The sequence below is a fragment of the Podarcis muralis genome, chromosome 4, assembly GCF_964188315.1.
Source record: "Podarcis muralis chromosome 4, rPodMur119.hap1.1, whole genome shotgun sequence".
NCBI lineage: Eukaryota > Metazoa > Chordata > Lepidosauria > Squamata > Lacertidae > Podarcis > Podarcis muralis.
In genome coordinates, this window is record NC_135658.1 from 48,773,417 (window position 1) to 48,786,650 (window position 13,234).

Sequence of the window (13,234 nt, forward strand, 5' to 3'; positions counted from 1 at the left end):
TTTAATTTTGGAAATAACTACCTCCACAGATGGTACTGTGACAACAGCTGTCATAGTTGTCAAAGTAACCCGCATATGTGTTGCAAAAGAGTTGAAATGGTGCTCCCCCGCAGCTGTTTTATGCTCCTGTCAAACACTTTTATCAGGCTTACACTTGATCCTAAACTCGTTTGCTTGAAAATGAGCTTGAGAATTTAGTCCCAAGCATGCTTTTTAAACAAACATTGAAGTGAATAAATAGGACGTTGCAGAGGCAGTAAATCCACAGCTCCTACGTGTATAGGAAGGCCCTGTATCAGAATGAATCCATTCTGGTTCAAGATACGAGGCTGCAAGTCTCAGTCCTCAATAGTTTCTTCTTTCAGTTCAGTGGAAACCGAGCTGCACAAGGAGTCTAAGGGATATCATGTACTGAAGTCCCTTTACCACTAAAATGAACAGAGCTCACAAAAGATCATGTGTATTCTCTGGCCCAGGGCATACTAATTCAGAGAGGGTATGCGCATAGATACTGAGCATACAGAGCTCAGAGTACATTTGGCTCTTCACTCTGTGGCCGCAGTCTGCTTTAAATATTGTGTATGTATGGATACAGCAGTATGTAACATGGTTTAACATTTTGGTCGAGAATCTTGGCCTGTGTGAAAGTTTCAGTAGGGTCAGTGGAATGAAGCCTATTAAATATAAACCAGTGGGTAGAATGTTCCCATGGAGATAAAGCAGCTTGTACTGCCTCACATACAAAAAAAAAAAGCCCTTCACCTACCAGAAAAGTAGATGTGCGAGCAGGGCATATCTACTATGAAACAGTACATCTTTCCAAATGTACGCTTGCCTACTTGTGCCATCCAGTTTGGTTGTTGTTATAATTCCTTTGCTTGATGCTATAATCCACTCTACAGGTATAAGAGCTCAGGAGTTATAGCACTTGTCCAGTGAAAGGAAAAAATCCATAAAGAAGTATTAGGATGACTTAGTTTTCTAACTAGTGATCTCTGTAAACAGAGTTCTTAGTTCTTCACATTTTTTTGAGAGAGATTAGCACAGGAAAGGTGTGGTGATGTCACTGTCAAACAAGATAAAGTAACTGCTATAGAAGATCAAGGATAGGCACATTGTTCATTACACTTACAGTAGGTAAGAAAGCTGGGATAGTAAAGCAAAGTTTTTAACATCTACTTTCCTCCCTGAAGATATTCTATATATCACAATTTCTTATTGAGTTGTGTTTTTTTTACTTATTCAAGAATGTCACATGTATTAGAAGTGGGTAGCTTGTTTTTCGTTTTTGAAATAAAGATTTACCACAGTCTGATTCATCAGAATTATCTTTACAGTGCTGTGATTGATCACAAAGGTAAACCAGCAGGATGCATTCTCCACTTCCACACTGATAATAATTGGGACCGCAGGGATCTGTAAAATAAAAATATGTATCATTGGCCATAAAAATGTAGCATTTTAATTATTGTACTGAACTCGAATTCTACATAATGTTAATAAACACAATCTGAATCCATTTTATCTTTAGAAACTTGAGGCAATTTTCTGGTCTCTCATGTGTAAGGGTATTCTTGCAACTCCTGCAAGAAGGACTTACAATTCAAAACGGGGCTTAGTTAACCTCTTCTTGTGAAGAGATACTAGGTTACCCTGACAACCAACATTAGCCCAACAGCCACTTCTTCGTTCCTCCATCTGTCATCAGAGGAAGGTGATTTGCAGTGGGGAAAGAGCAGGGAGGATGCTTAACCCTTTTCTTCATACTATTTCCTCTCTGAAAGCCCATGCTTTCTTAGACCAATGTTTTTAAGGCAAACACAGCCTGGCATCCCACAGGAAACAGAAGTGTATGGGGTTGATAAGGAATCTCAGGGGAAAGTGAGAAGAGGGCAATTTTTCCCACTGGTTCTCTGCAGCAAATCATCCCTGCTGATCTTCCTTGGAGTACAGAATTAGCCATTTGGTCAATGCTAGGCAGAATAACTGAAAGTTAGTGTGTAAGATGTAGATTAGCCCAACAGAGGTCCTGATAAATGTGAATTACATCTGAAGGCTTTAGCTTATACACTGTAATAGAGGAAGCTCCATTAAACCCAATGAAACTAACTTCTAAGTAGACATGCATAGGATTGCACAGAAACAAATCTTTGTTCACAGATTCATGTGCCCTTTTTAAATCTTTGATTAAAAATGTGCAAGTGTGAATCTCACCTGGCAAGCCTAAATGAAATCCTGTAGTGAAATTGGCTGCAAATCCTTTCTTAGTTACAGAATCGTCAGTAATAAAGAATACAGTCATCTGATGAGTCGTAGAGAATATATCTGGCACCGGGGACTTTCCTGTATATACAGCTACCCATAGAGAAAACAGAAAGATGTATATTTTAGATATAGGTCAAATGCTTTCTGCTTAGAAATTGTGTGTAGTGTTGTTATACATAAAAATAAGAAGAAAAAACGCAACCCCATAACTTTATGAGTGAAAAATATGCCATTGTCCTTCATCTATATCTAGGGGACACAGTTTTTCAAGACTAGTCTAGAAAAATTATCCTGAATTCTTTCAATATGTTTCATCCACATATATTGGTGAATTCTGCCCAAACTGGAATTTGTGGGGAAACAGGACCAACATCTGTAATCTATTAGCAGTTCTGGTTCAAGCAAGTTGTGGGTTCACTACTAGAATCTGCCACATATGCATGGAAGCCTCTCTACCACATTGTGGTACAACATGCTACAATGGTGCTATAACAATGTCTGACACACTGAAAGCATTACTACACAGAAACCTATGGAGCATCATGGGATAAACGGCATTTCAGAGTCCAGAATGACCTCTCTGTAATTCTCTTAAACTATACCAGCCAATTTGGAAGTTTCAGTGAAATCTGTGTGAAAAGCCCACCAAATTGTTTCCAGAGTAGAACCTGCCCACTTCTAGTTTCACCTGCATTGTTGCAGCTAGTGTTATTGATGTTATATTTTTAACTCTAGCAAGGATAAACCATCAAAATATTATCTCATGATCAGCTCAGTGAAATTGTCACAAATGTACTATAAGCAACTTTCATTGTGTATTTTTTTTAAAAAAAACTAACTAACTAACTAAGGTCGCCTGTGTTTTCCAGAAAATATGAAATACTGCTCAACCACACACAGTATTCTAATTCTGCATAAATTTGTGGGTTATACTTGCCTAAAAATAAAGAACCAGTTCCTGTGCCATCTCTGATTTCTACAACGTCATTAATATTTTCCAGATCAAGGTACTGGAAATGAAGTTGGATATTTTTTCCTTTCTCTGCATTTAAATACCATACACCTAGGAAATAAAAGACAGAGAAAAACATTCCCTTTGTTTTATAGATATACTAGAGCTTTGATTTATCAACATCTCCACATAGAGAAATATGAGTAGCAGCTTAAGCAAAGAGGCAGACATAACAACATTCTCTTCCAGTCTGAGAATGAATATAAAACCAATTCCTGCCTCATGTGAAGTCACTCTGGCATGTCACTTCTGCCATTTATGCTCTATCTTTCAGTATGAACATCTTTGAACATCAATACATCCTATAATCATTTACTTGGAATTATCTGACTGTGTTCTATGTAATACAGAGAGACACAATCAAAACTGCATTTTGATTTTTTGGGGAAATTGCACCTTTTACTGCAGGCTGTGGGCAAAGGGAACCATAAATAAAGAACCATGTTATTTCACACTAGGGACAGTGAAGAAATTTGATTCAATTGGCATTCAGAGGCAATCATGCCTAATTCATACTTTCTGATACAATTGAGAACCAAAACACAGGAATCCTTGAAATTCATACTTTTCTTAATTGTGCGATACAGTTCTCCAGTCAAGCAGTGTCTACAAAAATGCATATATCCTGTGTAAGTATACATAAAAATGAATATTTTGGTGAAAATAACATACAAAATGCACTTTATTAGGGAAACTGCATGCAAAAATATGTACATCAGTCAAAACTGCATACAAAAATGTGTTTATTAGAAAAATAAATGCTCATAATTATTATTAGTTTTAAAATAGCAAATTACTGCAGAAATGTGGGGAGGAGTTTAAGACTGGAAGAATGAGAAACTGAGAGAACTGAAATTAACAGTCCAGTCCACCCCTATTCCACACCAAATAAAAGAGGGAATGCAACCATTTTTGTGCAGTGTTTAAGCACAGTGTACCTTCCTAGGCTCCTAGTAGGTTCACAAGATTTTCCTCATGTATAAGCACTGTTCATGACCACATACCATATTCCATCCAGTCTAATAACAGCTTATGATGTAAATTGCTTAACAGAATTTTGTTGATAAGTGGTATATAAATGTTGTCAAACAAACAAACATTCATTAAGTTCTGAAGTTACAGTACTTACAAGAGGCTAGGTTGGGGTAATTATTTGGATAATTCATGGAACTAAATGTAGTGTTTGGTTCCCACAGATCAAATGGTCCACCGCAGTCAGCTGAAAGGGGAAAAATGCTAAAGAAATGACAATCCGTTTATTTATTGACTAGTGTATATCAATACAGTTGTTTACTTGGCTGAAAATTTAGAAGCTGTGCTCCAACCTTGCTCCCTCTTCCATGTAATGCTGTTTGGACATATCCTTATCTCATCCTTAGAAAGAGTATATGCACCATACATTGCTGTGCACTTGCTCCAAATGTGTGCATTCACATAGGCACAGGATACATGCTTGCATTCATTCATTCAAATGACAAAAGCCCCATGCTTTCGTGAGCCTTTGGTTTCTAAAACTATAACTGGATTAAGATATTCCAAAGTGGTGGAATTTCAAGAGCAGTGTTGCTAACAGAGACACAGCCTCACTGGCTTTTGGAACTCTTGGCTTGGCGTCCATTCTTGCACTTCTTAAACACTGAATGCAAAGAGATTTTTGGAGAGTGGTGTTGCTGACCTGGCAGCTTTCTGAATCCCAGGACATATCTTGCTGGGATAAGCTTAGCCTTATGACTTGTAAACTCCCACTTTGGTTTTCTGTGCTCCTCCTCATCTACTGATCTTTGACTGGCAAAGTCTTGACTGAGGAGAACTGCCTCCCTTTTGAACTTTCCCTGATGCACAGTAACCTTGCCGTTGTTAGCTTTCTACTGCACCACTTCAATGCCCCTCCTTTCCCTTGAACTCTAAAGCATCACAGCCTTCTGGACATTGCAGTCATCTCAATTCTTATCCTCCCTCTACCTTTCTTTTCTCTGAGAAAGTCTTCAATGTATAATTTTCCAAGTACCGTACAAGGGCATCCCAGTATCTAGACTAATTCCTTAATTGACACACACTACCCTGTGCATTTTTGTAAATGTCTCCAAACCCAGCTCTACCAGCTCTCTTCCAGCTGAATAATGCCAGGCATGCAGTAGAAAAAGGACTGCACCAGACCTAACCTCCCTCTTGTGTTTGAGAAGGGCTTATTCCTGAACACAGGAAAGCATTTTTGGATTTATGTAAAGTAAACAGGGCAAAATATTATTTTGGGCTCAATAAGTCGTTTTGCCTAAGACATTCTAATAAAAAATAAACAAACATTTCTCAAGGGGCTAAGAAACACAACATTGTATTTATAATAAAATCAGCAATGTCACAATCCTGTCTACTGATTTAAAATCAAAATTGGGGATTGCTAACCCCTGCCCTGGAAAATGGATTAGGTCTCCACACTAATTTTTCTGTTCTTGCTAGACACCACAGAGTTTGGGGGCAGCGGCAGCAAAAGGGAAATTAAAAGAGACAGAGAGCTGGTTGGGCAGAGAGGTTTAAATCTCTTCACTCAGCCGAGGGCCCTGGAGATGTTTAATTACACAGAAAGAACTTGGGAAGTTCAAAAAGTAGTCTGTTTATCTTAAGATGGTTTTTATGATCCTACAGAAAAAATATGGAGAAGGGAAGAAATGTCATGGGCATTAATGAGCCTGGCAAAATTACTAAGCCTCTCTAATATCTATAATACATACTAAGTAGAAGATGTATTCTTAAATAATGAAGACCCAAGTTTTAGAATAAAGTATAATTTTACGCTGAACACCTCACCAGGCAATGTATCTTTTATTCTTTGTCTAACAAGATATATTAACCGCTGTCTAGGTACAGATGGCTTGAAAGAAGCACTTACAGGATCAGCTATTATAATTATAATGATACCATTAAATCTAATGATAATTTGACTACTCTGTGTGGAACAGATCTTCCTCTATAATATTGCTTCATGCATCCTCTTATACTATGCTATTAGATATACTAATCATACAGCGGCAGAATAAGCATTCAATGGAGAAAGGTTGAGAGCTACATATTTAAAGAAAGAAGCCTCACTCTGGACTGTCTGCCCTAATAACCTTCAAATGGCGAGTCACAAGGTGGTGGGGCAAAGTTCAGTTTTTAGTACTTCAGGGGTTGCTGCTGAAGATCAGCATGCTTAGCTGTACAACAGGCAGCTTGGGTATCTGTTTCAAAATAATTTGTTTTCTCTAAGAGAAGTTGAGAAGTGTACCAGTGAATTAATATGTTTAAATATTCCATAATTGCAAGGGGTCCAAATAAGAAAACTTTTGGAAGAGAGAAATAAACTTGGTTGACTATTTCATGTTACTGATTAGTGGACTTTAACATCAAAGAACATCCAGTCACCTGGGTTCTTAGGAAAACTGTCACCGCATAGGGAGAGCAATACAATGGATATGTATGGGTAGGAGGGGGACAATCTGTGAGTGGCAAAGCTGCCACTACTTCCTATATCCTGCTGGTTAGCTGCGGCCAGGGTGGGAGGAGATATTGTATCTCCCCCCCCCCCCGGGTCTCTCCACTCCTAAATTGATTGCAATAGGAGGGGATTAATTATGCCTGCTCTGAGTTGGTATAATTAGGGGACCCGTCTTGGACTATGGTGGGGGAATGAAGGGGCTTAGGATCCAGCAGATCCACTGTATCCCCACCTGGAGTGCCCTGTTTTCACCCCTCAATGGGACATGACCACCAGGTAGAGTTTTCTATTGCTGCACCATGGGACTTCTGGTGATGGACCTCTGGGCACTGGAGAGATAGATCAGATTGTTCTCACAGTTTATTAACTGAATTACTCCCCCCCCCCATTTTCTAGGAGAGAGTAAGATATGTGTCAGGACATTCTTTTTTTGTTCTCATGTGCCAAATGCACAAGATCACACCCTGTATGTGGCACTAAACAGAAAAACTGCAACTCCCAAGTGACATATTAATAACCATTTGCACAGCAGACTCATCATTCACCTACCTGTGTCATACTCTTGACATGAAGTAGATCTATCTATGGCTGCCAAGTGTTTGTGAAGGGCAGTAAGCTAAAGTTCTAAAGATATTGTAGTTACCGTTGTTACCAGCTACTGTTGCTACTGCTGTTTAATCACTGCTGAGGATAACACAGTAATAAGGGATATTCTAGGTATGTGCATTTGATTCAAATATATGGCATCCCAAATAGAATACACCCTTATTTTTTAAAAAAATAAAAATAAAATTATACAAATCCCACCATTTTTTCTATGCATTTGTGGCACATTGAGGCTGAAAGATGGCAGCACTATGGAATCAATCTTTGTTTTACATTGAGTTTAAACACTATTTGCATGTATCACATATTTCAATTTGGCGGAACAACTGGATATATAAGCCACATAGGAAACCCTCAAGAAACCTGACATCACGCATAATTTAAGCAGCTCTTGGTTAATGTCCTCCATAGCTAGGGCTATAGAGACCAAGGTTATTTGAACTGTTTACACATGGATTGGTCTCCCCATATTGAGACATATGGCGTTAAGTGAAGTGTACTCATACAAACAGCCCCAAACGTGTCTCAACAGAATGCTCTCTCACATCTACTGAAAGTTTAAAGAAATTTGGAGCATGGTCCTGTGAAGACTGCGCCTTGATTGGCTGTCATTTTTTTTGTTCTATGAACTGCTTGGTGCTACAATAAAGAATAGACTTGTTTTCATTTTTCAGTGTTGGCCAATCTATATGGTTTTCTAGTTGACTGAATTGCCACGTCCAGAGATAGCAAAAGATGTGCAATAGAATGAAGCTACACATCAAGTGACATAAATTTAATGAAGATATTGATAGAACTAGAGTCAGGGGAAAACCTGAAGTGAAGTCCATTCTCAACAGATATAAATCATTGACATTTTGTTTTGGAGCAGGTTTTTAAGGCAGGATAACAAGATGAGGAAAATAGTGTCTCTCGTGTCTCTCAGTGTGTGATCTGATGATTTAAACAGAATCATAGAAGCAAAGTCAAAACTTGAGCTTGGCCAAAATTTGATTGTGTATGATTCCTGTACACAAGATTTCCTATTCATGAATAGGAAACATAGTTCTATGGGCAAAAATAATGTAGAAAAATACTTCTGCTTTTATCTTGAAATGTACTTTCAAGATTGTTCATAGTACCTTCCAAGCCATCAGACTGGAAGATACATCACTTTTCTATGTTTATTTTGAAATTGTGAGGTGATCCAAAACTAAATAAAGGAGTAAGAAAATGTCAGGTATCATTGTATGTGCATAGTAAATTACTTAGGGACAAAAATAAATTCCCAACCATTCCCATGCTGAATGGATCTTCAGTGTCTGTGGCCACCCAGAAAAGCCATATTGGATCTATAGATGGAAGCTCACTGGAAATGTCATCTGACTTCAGTGTTAAGAATTATTACGAAAACAGAATCTCAAGAATGACAAGGCCACACAGTCAAATTTGGAACACTGTGTAAATGGAGCAGCTTCCTTTCGAGGAAAAGGCTAAGGCACTTAAGCGTTTAGTCTGGGGAAAAACCTGAAGATGGAACATGTTAGAGGTTTATAGAACTATGTAAAATGAAAATGAATAAGAGAAAGATGACAGATGCTGCCTAGTGGGGCTGGTTGGACAAAGGATGGGGCATTTAAGAGCAGGGGTAGGAAGAGCCAGAGGTCACAGTAGGTAGAGCAACCCCACCTTCTCTCTCTCACACACAAATCTACACAGAGTTTAAGCAATGGGAAGAGAAGAAAGAGCAAGGCAAAAGTCTGGGAAGGGTGTGGTGAAGAGTGCAAGCACGACCTGCCTTTATGTTCAGTAGGTGGACCAGAGTGGAGACCAGCACATGAAGTCTTCATTCTGGTCCATCTAGTAAACCATACCCGTCTTTCTCAGAAAGGAACTGCAGCAGCAGCAATGCAAATGGTTGAAAGCATTTTGAAGGAATTCTGATTGGTTCAGTGACACACTCAAGAGTAACATTGTGGGAAACATTTTGAAGCAGACTAGCTGTGGAAATTAGTTTGCAGTGGACTCTTTTCTGCAAATAGCAGCAAATAATTATGGGTGGTGTCCAACTATATAGTTTTGTTACTGCAAGGACATTTTGTGTGCAATGGAACTTCCATCCCTATCATGTCCCCATGTAGAACAGAATCTGAAAAAAGAGCGATAGATATTAGTGATATACTAAAAGATGGCAAGGGTGTCCCCTTCCAATGATTTTAAACACCATGCCCTGTTTTAGAATTTCACTAATATCCATCCCTTTAAAAAACCCATATATTTCACATCTGGAAATGGGAATATTACAGCAATGTGTAAAAGACGGCTGATCCAATTCCTTTAAAATCACTGATGCTTTGCTATTGTCTCCAGTGAGTGCTGCATTACAGCTAATGTCTATTGGAGTAGGCTGAGGTAGGCTCAGGTCCTTTTTGTCTGTTGTTTTTGGCAGAACAGATTTAATAATATCAGTAGCATTATAAAAATGTGACAAGTTGAAAGATTGAATTTGATGGTATTCAAGATTTCTGATAGCTCTAGAGGGAAAGCAATTTTCAGCATGCTTTAGCAGAAGAAGGAATATAATAAAACTAGACGTATTAGCCATCTTTCCCTGGCCGGAGTTAGTATAGAATATGCTATTATTTCATTATGTGAAGCAATCTGATCCTGCCTCGGAACCTCATTAACAGTTTCATAAGCATGTATGGCTGACCCTTTATCCTTCCCACCCTTGTTATTATTTGTCAGTTCACTGAATGTTCATGAGATATAGGTTACTGTTTCTCTCTGAAATGGACAGAAATTACTCATGTGCATCATCAACTCTGTCTTTCAGCATCTAACACAGCAACAGCAGCAAAATTGGAAAATATGTGAATTTAATTAAGACATCCTTATTTCCCCCCTGCCCACGAAAGTCATATCCTATCAATGCTTTTGCTGAGATTTCCAGTGAACATCAAGTTGTCACATAATGCAATAAATGGGATTTTACATTAGTGATGATCTGCAAAGTGATGCCATGGATGAATTTGCATCAGTGTGTGACGTTAGTAGGAAGTCTGGATTTTAATAGGATACAGTTAATTTGGGGACGCATTAGAAATATTACACTTTTGTCTTAAGGCCTACAGATATCTTCCAGTTCAGTACATTGGCACCACATAGTGAAATATCCCTCCTTGCTCAAAAACTGGCTTCTGTGTGGCATAAATCAAATAGCCCTGCTATTTCCCCCATCATCTGCCATACCAGAGGGTTGAGGGCTAGCATGGCACTAGCTAGTTGTTTGGAATAAAGGGCTCAAATGTGCTAAATTAGCACAGCCAGTCCCCAAAGAAAGTCCTGGGCAGACATGCCATTCAAAATTTAAAATAGTGGAACAGCAGAGCATTATAACCCCTTGCACCGCATAATTGTACAGTGCAGAGGAGAGCTATAGTGCAGCAATGCTGATAAGAGTCCAGCCCTGGCAGTGCTAAATCCTTAATTCCCACCTTGACTGGCTGCAGCAAGCAGAACAGCCAGTAGGAAAGAAAGAGATAACATAGGAATGGCAGGTGAAGGGAAGTTATTCCTTCTTCAGATATTATGCCTCTAGCTTTGCTTTGTTTTTCTGTCATCAGCTGTTCCACTTACTACTGATAGCCCCCTCCAAGAATACAACATAGTAACCCAACCTATAATGAAATGCTTCTGTGATCACAGAAAACAATAATACTTACTGGGCAGCTGAGGGGTCGTAGGGACTGTGGGGACCAAAGTAGGCTCTGGATAAACAGTTTCATTGCAGCCTCCATTTGTCAGACCAATATCATCAAGGGCAATGCCATCCCATCCTGGTCTTTTAAAGGCATCAAAAGCAACCTTTTTTAAAAAAAAAATCACATAAAATGTTATGCATGCAGTTTCATTTTAGACTTTACTTATTTATTTTACTTATTCTACTTATTTACATATAATTTATATATCGCTGTTCATAAAAAGATATAAGAGCTATCATATATAAAACCATACAACACAGTCACATTTTTAAAATCAGACATACATGGGAGTAAGAACCATGTGATTCAGTGATGGGGCTTGCTTGCTAGACATGTATGGGATTCATTGTTATTAAAATTAGAAATGTAGAAAGATTTCTTCTATAAGTAGAAATGTGAGCAGTCATCTATATGAGCCCTTTAATGGCTTTACAAGGAATTCTACCTCCCCTAAAAGAATTAACTACACATTCAGATTCTCAAAACATCTCTAGCCATTTTTGCTAGCGACATTGTTAGTGGATGGAAAGATGACATAGGAATACAGTAGAACTTATGGACCGAATCCATTTTTCAGTACAGGAAAGCTGAAGGAACAATTCTTCAATAGAAAGGTTCTGTTGATTTATTGGACATGTTAGGCCAATAATTTATAAACTAGATCTAAGCACGTTCTCTTTAGAAGCCAAGTTTGACAATGTAAGCATAACTAAGTCCTAGAATTGCTGTTTTGGAATCAAAAGGTCCCTGGTGTGAGTCCCAAAAGAAATTGGGGAGGGGGAGAGAGACTTCATGTTGCATTCCTTTATGAAGTACTTCAAGTAAAGCAGGTAAATTTCAGTTGTAGATATATTTCATCACTCTACCCAAGGGTTCTTAACTGGTGACAAAGCTGGCTAGCCCAAGACAGAGAGAAGTTTCAGTGTTCCAACATAATCATAATAATTTCCTCTGTCAAAAACATACAGTCTGCTCCTATTAACTAGTCTTGTGTGCTCTAACCATTTTTTGGCAGACTGTAATGATAAAAGTATTCATTTTGCAGATACGAAGATTGGGATAGAAGATTGGGAATGGTCATAAAGGCCTGCTGAACTCAGTGACCTGACTACATTCTTTATTGATGATAAATAGCTTGACATACTTTAAAATTAGATGTTTCATTTAGTGTTATTTGACCATAGTTCCAGTTATTTCCATAATTTCCTTCTTTCTGGAAAACTGTCCTTTCAGTGTTCTGGTCATACGTGATGGTAATGCTCAAACGATACACATTAATACCATACATGTGATACCTGAATTGGAAAATGAGAGGTAATTATTTATTCTGGCATATTAAATTGAAATCCACCTGGTATCCATTAGCACAGCAGACTTCAGCTTGTGCAGTGAGCTTTTCCTCCCCTCTGCAGCCCCTCGTGGACCCTCAAAATCTGTTCCAGAGGGTTGGGGGATTCTCTGGAACAGATTTTGAGGATGTGTGGAGGGAGGAGAGAGAACTGACTTTGCTATTAGTACACATGGTATGTTCACAATACCAGAAACTTAGGCAGAACACATCTGAAGAGGGGACTAAGGATAAGCTTAAAAGTCGAACTCTCACAAGTCTGCCTCCAGACATCATTGGTGTTGAAATGTAATAGCCTGCAAGACAGATAATAATATATATTAGTTAATTATTAACTCCTTGTTCCACCAACTACCTAAGGAAGTACACTTGCTAATTTGCTGCCCTGAACTTCTACCCTGAACAATGGAATATACATTGAATAAATAATAATAAAATAATTTATACGATTGGCTTCAATGGGACACTTAGTAGCTGCAGTTTTATAAAAAGAGACACACATAGTCCACTGGCTCTCATACAGATGCCTAAGCTTGATGGATCACTGGGCTGAGGGGAAAGGTCCAAGGAGCCCATGTTTTGTAGCCCCAGGCCTGACAAGCTAAAACTTTCAGTTTTTAGAGCAGACGTTGTTTCCTTTGCTAAATACAAACAAACATTCTTTATTTTGCAGATATAACAAAAAGAAGGGGGGGCATTGTTAACTCAGATGAACAATAAATATAATCCATCAGTTCTGACCTAAACATTGATATTAATATATGCATTCCATTGGTCCAAATAGG

General features: G+C 38.4%; 1 protein-coding gene across 1 annotated transcript in view; it reads right to left on the bottom strand.

Moving 5' to 3' along the window:
* Nucleotides 1-13,234, bottom strand: part of TMPRSS15 (transmembrane serine protease 15) — a 56,172-nt gene that overhangs the window by 17,900 nt on the left and 25,038 nt on the right. Inside the window, exons 12-18 of the mRNA XM_028726947.2 lie at nucleotides 12,640-12,745; nucleotides 12,246-12,396; nucleotides 11,063-11,204; nucleotides 4,407-4,496; nucleotides 3,203-3,328; nucleotides 2,215-2,355; nucleotides 1,306-1,416 (exon numbers count right to left, since the gene is read on the bottom strand). Of these exons, the coding sequence (XP_028582780.2) occupies nucleotides 1,306-1,416; nucleotides 2,215-2,355; nucleotides 3,203-3,328; nucleotides 4,407-4,496; nucleotides 11,063-11,204; nucleotides 12,246-12,396; nucleotides 12,640-12,745 (867 nt within the window). The remainder of the gene's footprint in view (nucleotides 1-1,305; nucleotides 1,417-2,214; nucleotides 2,356-3,202; nucleotides 3,329-4,406; nucleotides 4,497-11,062; nucleotides 11,205-12,245; nucleotides 12,397-12,639; nucleotides 12,746-13,234) is intronic.